The sequence below is a fragment of the Coregonus lavaretus genome, assembly GCF_964263955.1.
Source record: "Coregonus lavaretus genome assembly, chromosome: 20".
Taxonomy (NCBI): domain Eukaryota; kingdom Metazoa; phylum Chordata; class Actinopteri; order Salmoniformes; family Salmonidae; genus Coregonus; species Coregonus lavaretus.
In genome coordinates, this window is record NC_140007.1 from 16,168,055 (window position 1) to 16,186,679 (window position 18,625).

The 18,625-nt window shown below is 42.5% G+C and overlaps 2 protein-coding genes across 2 annotated transcripts in view; both read left to right on the top strand.

Annotated features, from left to right (window-relative positions):
• Positions 1-385: 385 nt before the first annotated feature.
• LOC311147656 (potassium voltage-gated channel subfamily KQT member 2-like) overlaps positions 386-18,625 on the top strand; it is a gene marked incomplete at its 5' end in the record, with an annotated part of 45,008 nt that continues 26,768 nt past the window's right edge. The window contains 6 exons of the mRNA XM_084184394.1: positions 386-681; positions 16,169-16,259; positions 16,690-16,816; positions 17,425-17,600; positions 17,942-18,067; positions 18,342-18,452. Coding sequence (XP_084040520.1) covers positions 386-681; positions 16,169-16,259; positions 16,690-16,816; positions 17,425-17,600; positions 17,942-18,067; positions 18,342-18,452 — 927 coding nt within the window. The remainder of the gene's footprint in view (positions 682-16,168; positions 16,260-16,689; positions 16,817-17,424; positions 17,601-17,941; positions 18,068-18,341; positions 18,453-18,625) is intronic.
• On the top strand, positions 3,092-8,454 carry LOC311147657 (E3 ubiquitin-protein ligase TRIM21-like). Its single transcript, XM_084184395.1, has 2 exons — positions 3,092-3,244; positions 5,418-8,454. The coding sequence occupies exon 2, from the start codon at positions 5,420-5,422 to the stop codon at positions 7,085-7,087; it is 1,668 nt and encodes a 555-aa protein (XP_084040521.1). The 5' UTR covers positions 3,092-3,244; positions 5,418-5,419; the 3' UTR covers positions 7,088-8,454.

Here is an 18,625-nt window from a genome sequence, read left to right on the forward strand (position 1 = left end):
ATTTGAGAGAAATAAGCTTTTTGTGTGTATGGAAAATTTCGGGGATCTTTTATTTCAGCTCATGAAACATGGGACCAACACACTGTGTTGCGTTTATTTTTGTTCAGTATATTTTTTAACATAATTTTGCTTAGGCCTACGTGTATAGATTGTAACATATTTAAAGCGCATTGCCCCCTATCCAGGCTTGTCAGATGGCCGGAAGGAGCTAAGAGAGAAGCCTATACAGTATATGCTACACATTGCAGATTCGCAATCGCATGAACATTGCAATTGCTATTCCTGAGGGACACTGACTGCACTTACGAGCACACACAACCCTCACCAGTGATGCCTCCCCGCAACGAGATTGAAAACTCTCCGTTTGAGTCACCTCGACTTTAGAATGGTGCAGAAAAATGTTAACGGTGGGGTTTACCCAACTCAAGCCGGAGAGAAGAAGCACAAAGTCGGCTTTGTAGGATTGGACCCCGGGGCTCCAGAATCAAGCAGGGACGGGGCGCAGCTGATTGCGGGATCGGAAAGCACAAAGCGGACCAGTATCCTATGCAGACGGAGATCCAGTGCAGTAAGAGGTGGGAGAACGCCGAAGAAAAACCCCAGCTATAGGAAACTACAGAATTTTCTATATAATGCACTTGAAAGACCGCGGGGATGGGCGTTTATTTACCACGCTTATGTGTAAGTATACCAAGCCACTTGGATATGGAACTCAGCATAGGGGCTAGACAAGCATGATTAATATTATGTGGCCCTGAATGTAGTGCTATAGGTTGGCGTAAACATATCATGCATAGCTATTTGGGGTGTGAAGTTAGACTTGTAGCCATTGTTCTTCATTGATGCGTTTTTTGCAGATAAAAAAGGGTTGAGCAGGAGTAGCCTAGTGTGAATCAGCACTACCACAGCTCTTATCTGCATAGGGAAACAATATTTAGGCAAACCCACCCCCTGCTTAACGTCCATACAATCATTCACATGCATAGTAGGCCTATTTGCCAACTTTGTGCCAAACCTTTAGTAAACCACCACCCCACCCCCCCGGCGATCCTTTTCCATTTCAGCACCTTTGCCAGATGGACAGCTCCCGTGCGGCTTCGGTACTTTCACTAATTGACGTTGCAGTCATGCATGGCCTGTATAGTCCGGTGGGCCAACACACACACGCACTTCAATACTAAGCAGCACTGTATCAGGAGAAATGCATGACAACAATATCAACCGAAAAAGTATATTGCCAAATGTATTAGACTAACGTGCAAGCAAGTCATTGTCTCTGAGTCATTCAAATTGATCAGTGTAGTTATGAGGGCGTCCAGCACCCAGGGACTTCACTGCTGAGGCTTTAGTTAAAATCTGATACATTGTACAGGCCTAATAAGCGATTGTAATGGCATGAAATTGCTCTGCACCTTAATGGCATAAAATTGCTCTGCACCTTAATGGCATAAAATTGCTCTGCACCTTAACTGCTTAATTTGTTTGTAGCCCTAAGCTATGAAGAGCCAGCTTTGTTGTGTAGTAGGCCTACATGCTGAAATTGGAATAAAGCTAGGAAATCTGTGTACAAATCTCAGTGATTGAATACCCCAAAATATGCCTTGAGTCAAAATACATTTACAGTAGCCTAACTGCGCCTTGCCTGTTGGGATTGTCATCAACCATTAATTAAATGGATACTGTAACAGCCACACAAAGCCACTCATTTGACCCTGGGTAGCTTTTGGGGGTCATCATTGAAACGAGCTGCTAATGTGTAGTAGACTAGTAGATCATCATCTAACCTAGACAATGCCTTACTACATACTACCATGTAGTAAGCTGTCATCTTTATATGATAAGGATGTAGCCTATAGGCATGCGATATGTTACCAATGCCTCCAATCAAATTCTCTTTTAGACAGGATCTATGCTGTTAGCGCATCGTGCTTGAGTCAAAGGCAACCCACATACCCCACAATGGCAGGTTAAATAGGCTGTTGAATTCTAATCACATGACCGCTGTGGAAGCCGAAAGCCCATAGTGAAAATGCAGTGGGCCTCCTAGCAAGATGGCATCTCGAGGCACCTGTGAATGTATACACGGTATCCACCCTCTCAAAATGGGAGCTAGTAAAGAAACTGCAGCTCTGCTTCTATCCCATTTGTGTGCTCCCCCTGATGCATCATTTATACCGTCCACCTCATTTCATCTCTTAAGTCTCGTTTTACTTCCAGGCCAGCTGATTTATAAAACTGGCATGTGCTGACTTCAGTCGAATCTTGCCCTCCTGCAAGGTTTTTCGCTCCCATCTCGAAATGCAGAGAAGGCGCTTAGTGTATACTTTGTCTTGTTTGCCATCTTCTTCTAGGAGCTGAAGTAAATGTTAGGTTTGGTCTACGGTCTTATTTGTAATGTATGTGTGAAGGACCAATGCCTGGAAGTGGGTATTCTTTCTCTCTCTCTCTCTCTCTCTCTCTCTCGTGCTCTCTCTCTCGTGCTCTCTCTCTCTCTCTCTCTCTCTCGTGTGCTCTCTCTCTCTCTCTCTCTCTCTCTCTCTCTCTCGTGTGCTCTCTCTCTTAGGACATCCTACCTCCTCTTCTATCCTGGCAGTGTTCCAACACCAGTCAGAGAGAAAACAGGAGAGGGCTTGTCCATTAAACATTACTAAATTACACACTGTGCACCATTTCTCACCCAGGAGAGTGTCAGTCAAGGGATAGTCCATGTCAAGAACTGTATATGTACCTTCCAAAATCTACTGTCTGTTTCTATGGGCAGGGGACTTTTTCTAACACAGAACATGAGCATTAGCAGTAGCTTTTGAGTCTCATATCATTTGAGTGTTCGATCTTGCCTAGAAGCAGCTACAGTTACAATGTTGGCACATTGACAATACGTTTATACAACACTCTTGAACACTGAAACCTTATCAGTTGGCATCTGTGTAGTAACATTTTACTTACACATTGACTAAATTGACTTGGTAATAGTCAAAAACATGTAACACCTTATTTAAAGCAGTATTCCTTTAAGAGCAGAAGTTAGTCATATAGTAAACACGAGGGGGAAGGGAGGGGTTTATAACGTCATTTTGCTGAAGTGAAACTTAGGTGAAAAGCTGATTTTATCTTTTCAACAGGATCAATCCTTCATACTTAGAGTATTTCCACATAGCTGTACCAAATCCCCAGTCACTGTATATCCATTTTTTCTGATCTGAAGAGGCGAACGAACAGAGTCAACAACATACTGCACACTGAGGTGAGTAGAAAAAGAAAGAGCTTTGCCTGGACAAGATTAGACACTAAAGAAATGACAGCCCTAATTATTATACTGTCTGCGTTTGACTCTCATGATATGATATGTTAAAGAATGGTTAGAAAAGTATAGTTTGATGTTACTACATGGGCTGATATTAGTGGCAGTCGGCGCCGTTTAAGATTAGGGAGGATATATATATTTTTATATATATATATATATTTATGAGCATGGCCTTATTTCTATAACAGCATATTGGATGACTGTCATCCATATTCCATTCACCCAGTTCAATGTAACATTGATAGGTTTAGGCTACCACATGATACTCGAATTTTCCCGATACCCAGCCTATGAATGAATGAAAGTTTACAACGTAAGTTAGGTGCACACAGGTCGAGAGAAATATTTGACAGACAGTGACACATTCAATACCGCGTTGCACACTCTTGCCTGCATCTAGCAGATCTAGGGTGTAATTATTAGTCCAACAGTTGCAAACGAGAGTTTCTATTGGACAAATTCAGGTATGTTTATCCCCGTTTTCGTTCAGTTTGCTTCCGGTTAAGAAACGTTTTTCAACAGAATTGGCAGAATGAATACACCCCTGATCACACGTAAACACAGTTCACTTTCATAGCAGCCACATACTAATAGCTTGTTGTATTACTTCTCGCATCTACACGCTCTCCTCCTCACCTTTTCCCTTCCCGTGTGGACTTCAATGCACAACACATCAGCTGTCTGTGACCTTTCCAAGACAAACCTCCATATCATCTGTGGTGGAAAAAGTACCCAATTGTCATACTAGAGTAAAAGTAAAGATACCATCATAGAAAATGACTAAAGTCACCCAGTAAAATACTACTTGACTAAAAGTATTTGGTTTAAAATATACTTAAGTATAAAAAGTACAAGTATAAGTAATTTGAAATTCCTTATATTAAGCAAAGCAGACGACGACATTGTCTAGTTTGTTATTTATTTACAGATAGCCAGGGGCACACTCCAACACTCTGACAATTTACAAATGAAGCATGTGTTTAGTGAGTCCAACAGATCAGAGGCAGTAGGGATAACCAAGTGTGTTAATTAGACCAAGTTCCTGTCCTGCTAAGCATTCAAAATGTAATGAGTACTTTTGGGTGTCAGGGAAAATGTATGGAGTAAAAAGTACATCATTTTGTTTAGGAATGTAGTGAAGTAAAAGTAAAAATATTTTTACTTAAGTACTTTACACCACTGCATATCATAACCGCTAACCGCTACACACAGCCTACATCATTGTCACCATATTAGCTAAAGTAACGTCATAGTCAACATAGCTAATAGAACTAACGCATTAGTAAACCCGCTACAATCATGCAGTACAGTGTACAGTCAGTAAGCAGTTTAGTAGTTACACCGGCGGGCCCCAGTGGCAATAAATTATTAAAACCAAAAGTTTACCTTAACTTGGAAGAGTTCCAGTGTTAGATAGTCATATCCAACTACCCAGCATAGCATCCCTCTGTTTGAGCCGGGTGTTTGAGTAGGCTAAACTAGCTAGCTGCATTAGCTAGCTAAGTAAGTGAAAGTGGAAAAAAATGATGGAATATTGTGATCTCTGTCTTCCTTGCTTCTCCTTCATTTTTGAATAAATTAATTTGTTCAAAACTGTTCAACTATTGTCTTTCTCTCTGTTCGAGTCAACTACTCACCACATGTTATGCACTGCAGTGCTAGCTAGCTGTAGCTCATGCTTTCAGTACTAGATACATTCTCTGATCTTTTGATTGGGGGACAACATGTCAGTTCATGCTGCAAGAGCTCTGATAGGTCTATGGAAGGGGGTGAGAACCATGAGTCTCCTAGGTTTTGTATTGAAGTCAATGTACCCAGAAGTGGACGGAAGCTAGCTGTTCTCCGACTTCACCATGGTGCTACCATACAGAGTGCTTTTGAGGCTACTGTAGACCTTCATTGCAAAACAGTGTGTTTAGTCAATTATTTTGTGACGTGAATATATTTACTATAGTTAAAAAGGATAACTTCTTTTTAAAATGTTTCACTATTTTTATTTTTTATGAAATTCACTGAGGAGGATGGTCCTCCCCTTCCTCCTCTGAGGAGCCTCCACTGGCTGATATTTATTGACACATGAAAATAATAACATGTTTTTTTGGCCTCTTTCCAGCTATGGCTTCCTCCAACAGTCTCCTGTCTGAAGAGCAGTTCCAGTGCTCTATCTGTCTAGATGTGTTCACTGATCCAGTCTCCATCCCATGTGGACACAACTTCTGCATGGCCTGTATCGGAGTGTACTGGAACACTACGGGCCTATGCAAGTGTCCAATGTGTAAAAAAGCTTTTGAACGGAGACCAGATCTCAGTGTCAATACTTTTATTTCTGAAATGGCCGCCCACGTCCGGAAGCTAACTCCAGCTGACAGCACACTCGAACAGTGCCCTGCCGAGCCTGGAGAAGTGGCCTGTGATGTCTGCACTGGGAGGAAGCTCATGGCCTTGAAGTCGTGCCTGGTGTGTCTGGCCTCTTACTGTGAGACTCACCTGGAGCCTCATCAGAGAGTTGCTTCCTTCAAGAAACACAAGCTAATTGACCCTGTGGAGAACCTGGATGACAGGGTGTGTGAGAAGCATCAACGACCCCTGGAGTTGTTCTGTAGGAGCGACCAGACCTGTGTGTGTCAGTTCTGCACTGAGACAGACCACAAGTTCCACAAGACGGTCCCCATAGAGGAAGAGAGTGGAGTGAGGAAGAGTCTGCTGGGGAAAACTAAGGGCAAAGTGCAGAAGATGATCAAGGAGAGAATGAGGAAGGTGAAGCAGATCGAACTCTCAATAGCACTCAGGAAGAGGGGCGCAGAGAGAGAGATTGAAGATAGCATGCAGGTCTTCACTACTCTGGTGTGCGCTATTGAGAAAAGCCAGGCTGAGTTCATTGAGGTGATTGAGGAGAAACAGCAAGCAGCAGAGAGGCATGCCGAAGGGCTCATCAAAGAGCTGGAGCAGGAAATCACTGCACTACAAAGGCGACGCACTGAGCTGCAGAAGCTGTCAAACACCAAGGACCATCTCCACCTCCTCCAGAGCTCCCCATCGCTCTGCACCCTTCTACGCACCAAGGACTGGTCTGAGATCAGGGTTCACACGGGTTTGTGGGTCGGGACCCTTAGGAGAGCTGTGTCTCAACTGGAGGAGACACTTTCTGAAGAGATGGAGAAGTTATGTGAGACTGAGCTGGAGAGAATGCAGCGGTCAGCTGTGGATGTGACTCTGGACCCTGATACGGCAAATCCCAAACTCATCCTGTCTGAGGATGGGAAACAGGTGAAGCTAGGACACAGACAAAAGCTCTTCCTTGACAACCCAAAGAGGTTTGATCCTGTACCCTGTGTACTAGGAAACGAAGGCTTCTCCTCTGGGAGATTTTACTTTGAGGTGCAGGTGGAGGGGAAGTCTAGGTGGGCTTTGGGAGTGGCCAGAGAGTCCATCAACAGGAAGGGGAATGTATGCCCCAGTCCTGTGAATGGATACTGGACTGTGGGGCTGATGAATGGGGATGAGTACATGGCTCATGCTGGGCCCAGTGTCCCCCTCTCTCTGACAGAGGAGCCTCAGAAGGTGGGGGTGTTTGTGGATTATGAGGAGGGGGAGGTCTCCTTTTATGATGTGGAGGCCAGGTCTCATATCTATTCTTTCACCGTCTGCACCTTCACTGAGAGACTCTATCCATACCTCTATCCAGGCATAAATAATGATGATGAAAACTCTGCCCCATTGATCATTTGTCCGATCATGTCGGTCATTCAGAATGAGGTTTCACCTCTCAATGATACACCTTAGATTTCACCAATTGATTCAGTCAAGTGATTGTCGATACTTGTATACAGCTTTTCAAAAATGGTCACAGTATTGGAATGACACAGTGAAAAAGTTAGGTGTCCAATCAGACGTGCAACTGACAATGTTTTACTTTTCATTTATATTGAATGGGCAAAGTCCCCTCACACAAAAACGTATATGTTACTTCCACAATCATGTAAGAATTCATTATTATTTCAGCCTATTTTTCTCTGTGGCATATACAAGGAACTGCCAAAATAAAGGAAACGCCAACATAGTTTCTTAATAGGGCGTAGGGCCACCACGAGCCAGAACAGCTTCAATGCACCTTGGCATAGATTCTACAAGTGCCTGGAACTCTATTGGGGGGATGCGACATAATTCAATAATTTGGTGTTTTGTTGATGGTGGTGGAAAACGCTGTCTCAGGCGCTGCTCCCTAAGTGTTAAATTGGGTTGAGATCTGGTGACTGAGACGGCCATGGCATATGGTTTACATCGTTTTCATGCTCATCAAACCATTCAGGGCATGGCAGCCAAAATAATGGCCTGCCCAGCATTTTTATTCATGACCCTAAGCATGATGGGATGTTAATTGCTTAAAGTTAGACTCAGAAATGACGTTGCCACGAGCAGTACCGCAGATATTGAGATGAGAGAGATGCAGGACTTTGGTCACACACAGTATCTGCGCATGTGCATGGATTCGCTTCATGTTGTTCACAACGTAATAGCCGCGGGACTAAAACAGCGGAGAAGTTGAGCCTCACACTTCAACGCTCTTAGTTGTTGCAGAAATGTACTCACTATGCTGTTTACTTTGTGCATCTACATCATATCGCTGAGTCTACCTTTAATTAACTCAGGAACCACACCTGTGTAGAAGCACCTGCTTTCAATATGTTTCGTATCCCTTATTTACTCAGGTATTTCCATTATTTTGGCAGTTACCTGTATAAAGTTGTCCTTTTTATGCATAACAATGATATGTGTATAATCAATGGGCTACTGGAGAGGGGGTACTGTACTGTATATTTGGAGGGTACGTTCTGGGGGTGAGGTGAAGGGTTTTATTAGACCTTTTCTTAAAATAAAAAATAAAAATGCCACAGTGCTTTATGACAGTTGACACAGGTGCATGAGTTGGGCTCTTTAAATCTTCCAAAATGTACAAAGTCTTTGGTTGGAGATGCTCTGCAGCCTGCAGAGTATTGATGTTTGAAATGATGTTAACAGTAATTACACAGTCCTTAATGTTGGAATTTAGCAAAAAGGATTGAACAACAAATCAATGTCCTATTATCAATTAAACATTCAGCGTTTATTCCAGGGGAGAAGGACTTCCCCATCTCATTGAAGCCACAAAGTTCAAGGCCGACCACAGTACAGCAGGCAGTTTGCAGAAAACAGGATCCCCCATTACAGTGAATGGGAAGAAGGCAATCTTCATGGTCAATCTTTGTTAAAAATATATACAAATTTAAAGACAGTCATGGTACCAATAATTGCTTCTATTACACCAGATGTATGTCCTTGAACCAATTATTTTAAAATCACACACAGAATGTTTACATATCTTGCACTACTCATCTCATATGTATATACTGCATTCTATTCTATAATATTCTTCTGTATCTTAGTCCATGACGCTCTGTCATTGCTTGTCCATATGTATATATTCTTAAATCCCATTCCTTACTAGATTTGTGTGTATTAGGTATATGTTGTGAAATTGTTAGATATTAATAATAATATAAATAATATGCCATTTAGCAGACGCTTTTATCCAAAGCGACTTACAGTCATGTGTGCATACATTTTTACATATGGGTGGTCCCGGGGATCGAACCCACTACCCTGGCGTTACAAGCGCCGTGCTCTACCAGCTGAGCTACAGAGGAATATAGAGGGTATATGTTGTGAAATTGTTAGATATTACTTGTTAGCTATTACTGCACTGTCGGAGCTAGAAGCAAAAGCATTTCGCTACACCCGCAATAACATCTGCTAAACACGTGTATGTGACAAATAACATTTGATTTGATTTTAGAATAAGTTATTAGTAGCTAATGGCAGCCTGCAGTAACCAGTTTGGCCTTCAACTTGAGGTATTCAATGAGAGGAGGCAGCACTGAGCTAGCCTGCAACGTCACTTCCTGGTTTAGCTCATATAGTAGCCCACATGAGATGTTATCTTAACCAACTTCTTTGGCTTCAAATGCGCAGAATCGCATTAGAGGAAAACCAAGACTTCTCATGGCAGGCCTGGTCATAGCTAGATATGTTTGAGTCGCATCGGTGGACAATTTTTGCATTTTAGCTAAGCCTAACCCTTTTCCTAACCTTAACCTAATTCTCCTAAGCTACCACGTTAATTATCTTAACCTGCTGCATAAGTTATCCTAACCTGCTATGAAAAGTCACTTCTGATAGTCAAAACTGGCAGACCTGCCTGGAGAGCAGTGTGAGTATCCACTAATGCGCTATTGAGTCTTCACATAGGAATGAATGGTGTCACGTAATCAATGGCTTTGTCCATTCAAATATACGGTCATTGGTTTATTCTCTTGTCCAGCCCAATTAGTATTCAATTCATTCTGAATCATATTTAGTATCCTTTTCATCATATCACAAAATGCTCCTCCCAGAAGAAATCAATGGACTGTTTAGAGGAAATTACTTCATTTTCATTAGGGAACACTAAGGACAAGATTCGGTATGTTAGCAATGCTAGCTGCACTGTGTGCCAGATGGACTCCTTCAGAACCTTCTTCATATGTCTCCAGAAGGATTAATAGTAGCAGAAATGCAACACTTGCATTAAATATTATTATTTTTGTTTTAGTAAAAAAGCATATTGCTACTGTGTTTCCCCTGTCATTGTATACCTGAGTTTGGCTTCTATTGGTTGCAATTGGCCGTTTTGGGGCCAGATGGGCCTGGATGTTGCTTTGTGGCCCTTTCTGCCCCATCTGGTAAGTAATCTGGGGGAATCTGCTTCAACTGCACTCTTAAAGTCCTCACAGACCCAGCCAAGCAAATAGGCATGTCTGGGTCTGGACATCTTGCTGAGCAGGGCAGATCAATGTTTATTTATCTGCAACTGAGCGAAAGTGCAGCTCTTTCGGGTTCCAAGAAATCCATTTCCATCTTGTTTATCAATTCTTGTCTAATATGAAAACGTCTAGACGTCCGGCAACAAGTAGAGAGATGCCAAGGTGCCTTTATGTATAGGCACAATCAGGAATTAATTAATGTGATTTTTCTCTAATGTATCTTTAGTAGTAATGCCAGTCTTGCACATGAGGAGATGTTACGGAAATTGAGCTCTATTGACTTGTGTGCGTCTCTATCACATGGTGACCAGATCCGTTGTCTCTTCTGCTTCACAGTACAGCACAAACAGTAGTAATGTAGCTACTGCACACTGTCTATTCTACTATTACGCATTATTAATTAGGTATAGTCACTTTTGTAGTGACAATCTAGGGAAGTTGATTACTATCTTGTTGACGGCTATTTGTTTGACTGAAAATGGTGTGCCACTGACAACCTACTTTTCAGGATATTAGTGCAGGTTTTTTTTACAGCACATTAACTGAATGGTCGAAGTTAGAAGCCTAAACAAAGGAAATGTTTTGGTTCTCACACCTTGGTTGTTGCACTATATCTGATGACAGAGAAGTGGTGTTTGATAGAAATAATCAATTTGTTTCACCGAGGGGCAAATCCATCCACCTTGCTATGCCAACAGTACCTTCAAAATATGATTTACATTTAAAATGTAAGCTGTACCATGTCAAATCAAGTCCTGACCTACAAGGTTCTCAATATAGAGGAGAGAATTCACTAACTAGCAGTCTGCATCTACCAATAAGGAGCATATTGTAGAGGCTAGCTCAGGCAAGACATCTTACTCTCTTCCTTTGGCTTTGACACTTCATTATCATTCACAAAGCCCTTTGATAAGACGACTCCACACCAAAGAAAGATAGCAGCGTTACTGTGTCTAATTGGTTGGCTGCTTTGGATAGAGTTCTATTTTCCCCTCTTATTAGGCATTGACCAGTTTCAGGTGTGCTTGTTAGGGAGTGCTAATGAGCTTGGCAGCATCAGGTGTGTGCTATAATGGGCTACTGTCTACACATTGTTGTGGCTTTTCTAAGGTATGTTTTAGTTCACTTTTCTTAACCCCACACATATATTTATTGTGAAGTAATTGCACATTAATTAACAGAAATGTATCTTATGCTAGTCATGTATTTACTATAGAGCTTTTCTCAGACCCAAACACGCTTATGTAGTGTTTGTGTGGTCTATACTCTCCTGACTACCACTTTATGCAGTGTCTGGGGTTGTAAGTCCAAACGTTTTGTCTAGCTAGCTAGCCTGCTTTGGCTTCTGAAAGCTTCTGTTAAATTCCCCCTTGTATCTGCTTTCACTAGAACATCTCCGTTAGCCCATAATTGGATTAGCTCCAAAGTGGTTCACCTAAAGAAGCTTCCCAAGGACCAGTCTCTGTCCATCTATTGTCAAGCACAAACCCCATTCCTGCCCCTTCCTATCCCTCCCCAAATCACGTTCACCCTTTGTTTCTCACAGCCCTAGTGAAAGCTACTATACTTGGTTATGTGGGGATACTGTAGCTCTGCCCTAACCCAGATAAAGTGGTTTCTGTAAAACTGCAGGAAGGTAGACTGCAGTCTGCAGACTTGGAGCATTTCTCACTCTCGGGGTTGGTACTGATCGAGTGACAGAAGCAATAAATATTATCTCACAACAGAGCTTTGGCACAGCACAGCAAGCTGATGGCATCGTGCCGCACACCAATACTGTGCTCAAATTAAGACTGACCTGAAGTTTATAAATAGTGTGTGCAACTGCCAACCAAGGATAGAATTAGTAGAATTGAGAAGCTCCTTAAATCAAAATAAAATTGGATTTTATTCATCACCTACACAGTTTACAGAAGGTATAAAAGGTGCAGTGAAATGCTTGTGCTAGCTCCCACAACATTGCAGTTCAATAATCAAAGTCAATAATAAGAGTCGTATCAAAAATAACCAGTAATAGAAGTAGTATGCATGGTAATAGTAAGATATGTACACAATAGGATATACTGTAGGGGAGAGTGGGGTAAGTTGAGCTGAAGGGGTAAGTTGAGCCACCATTGTCTCTGGGAAACCATACACGAAATGAATCATTTGACCAAATATTTAGGAAGGGGTCATCATTTCATGGACTCTGTGAAGGAAGAAACCACATGGAAAAGTGGTAAGCAAGTTAGGTGGGGGGGGGGGGGCGGAAACAGATTTTCACTAAGTCAAATTAATTTAATGCATTAGCGGTTTCATGATGCTTGTATCTAAACCTAAGTAGATAATTTTAAGATTGTTCTATACATCAGTTGGGATCTCTATAAGCTTCACTATGAGGTCCTAAACCTAGCATGAAAGTGCATCCTTGTAGCTGTGTGGGCTAATATATTCAAAATGTTTGCCTTAGGGTAAGTTGAGCCAATGGCCATGGGTAAGTTGAGCCAATTGAAGTGTTTTCTTCCCAGGCAAAATGCAAGGCATTATCACTGGGATATGAGGTAACAACAGGGCCTGCGCTATGTTAAGTGTTAAAAGAAAGTACAAAGGTATTAAGCCGATCAAAAGTGATTGTATTGAATTGTGTTTGAGAAATAAAGATAGACATGGTTTTAAAGAGGTAGTGGTAATATTTCATTCAGTACAGAAATTTGCCCGCAGCTCAACTTGTGCCAAAATACCACTTTGCTTTAACAAGCTATGTTTTTAAAGCTGTAATGTTTATATGAATTCTGATTATTTCCAGGGATACACAACATCCTGAAATATATGTAGATATCTTTGTTAGAAAGAATACTATATTTCCCTTGACTGAGTGATGCTAAATGTAAAAAATGACTCAACTTACCCCACTCTCCCCTATAGGTAATGAATGTGTTGTGTCAAGTATGACTGTATTCACTAATATATAAAGTGTCTTTGTCATGCAGTTTAGTAATACTAGAGCAGCAGTGTTGACTGTGGGAGTGCATGTGTGTACTTGTGTGTGGCTGTGCTTGTGTGTGTCTGTGCATGTGTTTAAGGGTTGGATGTCTGGAGAGTCAGTGCAAATAGTCTCTAAGGTGCAGATAGTCTCATGGGTGTAATAGTCACAAGGTGTAGGTCTGTGCAGGGAGATGGCTAGGGTTAGCTGTTCAACAGTCTGATGGCCTGGTGGTAGAAGCTGTCTTAGAGCCTGTTATTCTGGGACCTGATGCTCCAATACTGCTTTCTGAACAGTCCGTGGCTCGGGTGATAACCTTCCGGGCCTTCCTCAAGCACCGCCTGGTGTAGATGTCTTGAAGGGCAGGGAGCTCGCCCCCAGTGATATGTTGGGCCGTCCACACCACCCTCTGTAGAGCCTTGTGGTTGAGAGCAGTGCAGTTGCCATCCCAGGCGGTGATGCAGCCAGTCAAGATGCTCTCGATGGTGCAGCTGTAGCACTTCTTGAGGATCTGAGGGTCCATAACGAATTTCTTCAGTCGCCTGAGGTTGAAGAGGCGCTGTTGTGCCCTCTTCACCACTTTGTCGGTGTGATTGGTCCATGTCAGGTCCTCTGTGATGTGCACGCCTAGGAACTTGAAGCTTTTCACCCTCTCCACTGCAGCCCTGTCAATGTCAATGGGGCGTGCTCCCCCCTTCTTCCTGTAGTCCATGATTAGCTCCTTGGCACCACTTTCAGGGCTCTACCCTCTTTCATGTAGGCTGACTCGTCGCTGTCTGTGATCAGGCCCAACACCATCGTGTAGTCAGAACTTAATGATGGTGTTGGAGTTATGCGTGGCTGTCCCGGAAGGGAGAGTTACAATGGTCTAGTGTCTGCTGGCCCCTCGTAACACAGGAGATGGTTGGTTGAATTTCGGAAGCACATTCCTCAAATGTACAGCCGTAGTCAAAAGTTTTGAGAATGACACAAATACTAATTTTCACAAAGTCTGCTGCCTCAGTTTTGATGATGGCAATTTCCATATACTCCAGAATGTCATGAAGAGTGATCAGATGAATTGCAATTAATTGCAAAGTCCCTCTTTGCAATGAAAATGAACTTAATCCCAAAAATAAATTTCCACTGCATTTCAGCCCAGCCACAAAAGGACCAGCTGCCATCATGTCAGTGATTCTCTCGTTAACACAGGTCAGAGTGTTGACGAGGACAAGGCTGGCAATCACTCTGTCATGCTGATTGAGTTAGAATAACAGACTGGAAGCTTTAAAAGGAGGGTGGTGTTTGAAATCATTGTTCTTCCTCTGTTAACCATGGTTACCTGCAAGGAAACACGTGCCGTCATCATTGCTTTGCACAAAAAGGGCTTCACAGGCAAGGATTTTGCTGCTAGTAAGATTGCACCTTAATCAACCATTTATCGGATCATCAAGAACTTCAAGAAGATGGTTCAATTGTTGTGAAGATGGCGTCAGGGCGCCCGAGAAAGTCCAGCAAGCGCCAGGACCGTCTCCTAAAGTTGATTCAGCTGCGGGATCGGGGCACCACCAGTGCAGAGCTTGCTCAGGAATGGCAGCAGGCAGATGTGAGTGCATCTGCACGCACAGTGAGGCGAAGACTTTTGGAGGATGGCCTGGTGTCAAGAAGGGCAGCAAAGAAGCCACTTATGTCCAGGAAAAACATCAGGGACAGACTGATATTCTGCAAAAGGTACAGGTATTGGACTGCTGAGGACTGGGGTAAAGTCATTTTCTCTGATGAATCCCCTTTCCGATTGTTTGGGGCATCCGGAAAACACCTTGTCCGGAGAAGACAAGGTGAGCGCTACCATCAGTCCTGTGTCATGCCAACGGTAAAGCATCCTGAGACCATTCATGTGTGGGGTTGCTTCTCAGCCAAGGGAGTGGGATCACTCACCATTTTGCCTAAGAACACAGCCATGAATAAAGAATGGTACCAACACATCCTCCGAGAGCAACTTCTCCCAACCATCCAAGAACAGTTTAGTGACGACCAATGCCTTTTCCAGCATGATGGAGCACCTTGCCATAAGGCAAAAGTGATAACTAAGTGGCTCGGGGAACAAAACATCGACATTTTGGGTCCATGGCCAGGAAACTCCCCAGACCTTAATCCCATTGAGAACTTGTGGTCGATCCTCAAGAGGTGGGTAGACAAACAAAAACCCACAAACTCCAAGCATTGATTATGCAAGAATGGGCTGCCATCAGTCAGGATGTGGCCCAGAAGTTAATTGACAGCATGTCAGGGCGGATTGCAGAGGTCTTGAAAAAGAAAGGTCAACACTGCAAATACTGACTCTTTGCATAAGCTTAATGTAATTGTCAATAAAAGCCTTTGACACTTATAGAATGCTTGTAATTATACTTCAGTATACCATAGTAACATCTGACAAAAGTATCTCATAACACTGAAGCAGCGAACTTTGTGAAGACCAATACTTGTGTCATTCTCAAAACTTTTGACCACGACTGTACTTTGTTAAAGTCCCCTGCCATAACGAATGCAGCTTCAGGATAAGCAGTTTCCAGTTTATATGACAAGTTAGGCTACATGTGAAGGTAATGTGATTATTTTGTGTGCATGTGAAATATGCAAATACAGGGTATTTACATGTATTATTATTAGTGAAATGTCCGACTGACTGTAAACTCATTTCATGCATGTTTAACTTGTGCTTTTGTTTATGCAAATTGCGACGTGTTTAAAGCAGATCTATGACCAAGGCCCTGACAGGTCCCAGTGTCCTTTGCAGTCATTATGCACATACTGTAAGTCCCCCCCCTTATGTTTAAAAGTACAACCGGGTGAAGGACGTTTGCCAGCTAGCCATTTATGGGGGATTCTACCAGGCCCTTTTCGAACACCTCAGAAATACATCCTTCCTTCCTTGAATCATGGATTGGTAAGTAATAGGGTGGTAACATTGGCTTACACCCATCCAATCGCTTATTGATCTGTGTTTACCTCAAGGAAGGAAGGATGCATTTCTGAAGTATTTGAACAGGAGCCTATAGTTTAATGTCCTCTTATTTCTTTCAGCTTCCTGTTGGTGTTTTCCTGTCTCATCCTCTCTGTTTTCGCTACCATCAACGAGTTCAAGAACAGCTCCGAGACTGCCTTGTACATTCTGGTATGTATGTGATGGTTTGCTCTGAAAAGTGCGGTGCTCTTTCCTTGTCTTGCGCGCTCTTTTTATGCTCAAGACGGCAAAGTATGCCGCAATCAAATATGTGAAATATAGATCCTAAAAATAATCCTATTCTCTCAGATTCATATCTTACACATTATAGCCACTCATAGCTTTTAAGTCACTTATCTTTTTTTCTGAATCTTAAGTAGTTCACGACTAAAACTCTAGCCATCTGGTTGTGTTGTGCATGGTGCTGCACTATGATAAGACTTGGGTGTAGTGGAAGTATGATATGTCTGTGATTTGATGTGTCACAGGAAATAGTGAAGGTTGTGGTCATACGCACATCCTAAAAAACATAGGTGCTGGGCAAGGAAGTACTTGAAAAGAACAAAGGTCCGCACACTGAATTTGCTCCCAATTACCACAGGAAGTAGTGACCATCGTGGTGTTTGGAGTTGAGTACATCGTGAGGATATGGGCTGCGGGCTGCTGCTGTCGCTACAGAGGATGGAGGGGAAGGCTGAAATTCGCCCGCAAGCCTTTCTGTGTTATCGGTGAGAATATAAATACTTTCTTCTCCTTCTGCCTCTCACCTGTCAGGATCTGCTTCTGTTCTGGCTTACAACTCTCCTGTTCTTCTCTCTTTCTCCTTGCTCCACACTCTTTCATTTTATCTCTCTCAACCTCTTCCTCAGTCTTTCATGTTCTCATTTCCATAAAAGTAAGCACTATTTACATTATTTTAAAACCAAAAATTGCTTTTATATTTGTAAGGGCAGTCAGTTTCTCTTAAGTCTCCCATACCTTACGTAAGGAAAGGAGAAGCTAACATTAACATTACCTGGTCTTTTAACTACACCAGTCACTTATCATCGATATAATCATAAATTCTCTGAAGTCATTTTGTTCAATCTACCATTTTATTAAACAGCAACACCTGAATAGTGCCTCATGGGATTGTCATGTGATGTCGGCTTCTCAGTGTTGGAGGATGTCAGTAACCATTGAACACTATCAACGCAATCTCAACAGTGTTTGGTGATGCCTGTGGCCACTGACATTATGTGAATCCCCTTCTTTCCCCAGACATTGTGGTCTTGAGTGTGTGTGTGTGAGCGCATGGAACACCATTGACATGATGTGAATATCCTTCCTCCTCTAGACATCATGGTCTTGATAGCGTCTGTGTCGGTGCTGGCTGCTGGCTCCCAAGGGAACGTCTTCGCCACCTCTGCCATCCGCAGTCTTCGTTTCCTGCAGATCCTCCGCATGCTACGGATGGACCGGCGCGGGGGCACCTGGAAACTTCTAGGATCAGTGGTCTATGCCCACAGCAAGGTGACTGCTAGAAAGGCTATTGGTTTAGCTGGGGTTTAGTTAGCCTCAGGAGCCCAGGCTTCTCACCTTCTGTGAGATGAGATTTGGAAGGATGGCTCCGCAAAAACAAATCGAAAGCCTACGTAAAAGACATCGGGTAGAAGTAAATTAATCCACAAATTTGAATAAACTGCGTTTTCATGAATTTGATTACATAGTCCAGTCATAAACAGAAAAAGTGGATTTGGTGGGTACAGATATTATTGTGCATTATGTAGCCTTTATAAAGGCTTTATGAATGTATACATACCATGAAGTGTTACCTAATTCTATATCTGATGCTCTGTTCCTCTTTTCTCCAGGAACTTATCACTGCTTGGTACATAGGCTTTCTCTGTCTCATCCTGGCTAGTTTCCTTGTGTACTCGGTCGAGAAAGATGAAAACGACATGTTTGAGACCTATGCTGATGCCCTGTGGTGGGGGCTGGTAAGTTCAATAATATTTCCAAATTAGAAAGTGCACAAGGTATTCAATGTTATCTTCTATTAGGGCAGACTTACAGTTAGTGTTCCGATAATGTCTTTCCCTAATTTATATGCAGTACCCAGCTAAATACATATATATAACTGAGCTATAATATCACTTGAAAAAGTATAATGTATTGGAGTGGAATGGGGTCTTGACTTACCAGCTTTGGTGGACTATTATATAAGGTATGCATTACTGTAGGTGCTGTTGAAAATGCCTCTTCTTTCTCTAGATCACCCTGACTACCATAGGCTATGGGGATAAGTTCCCAAAGACCTGGAATGGACGTCTGCTGGCTTCAATGTTCAGTATGATAGGAGTGGCTTTCTTTGCGCTCCCAGCTGTAAGTTTGAGAGACATTTTAGGTGATAATTCAAACCCTTATGGTGCAGAAGGCAACTTAATGTAACTTTATTATGTGTCTGAATTTGAAAGAAACGTAAAACCTTTATTCACAGTTCCAGCCTTATAGCCAAGTGCATGAACTCCAATGGTTATATTCCAGAACATTTTGCA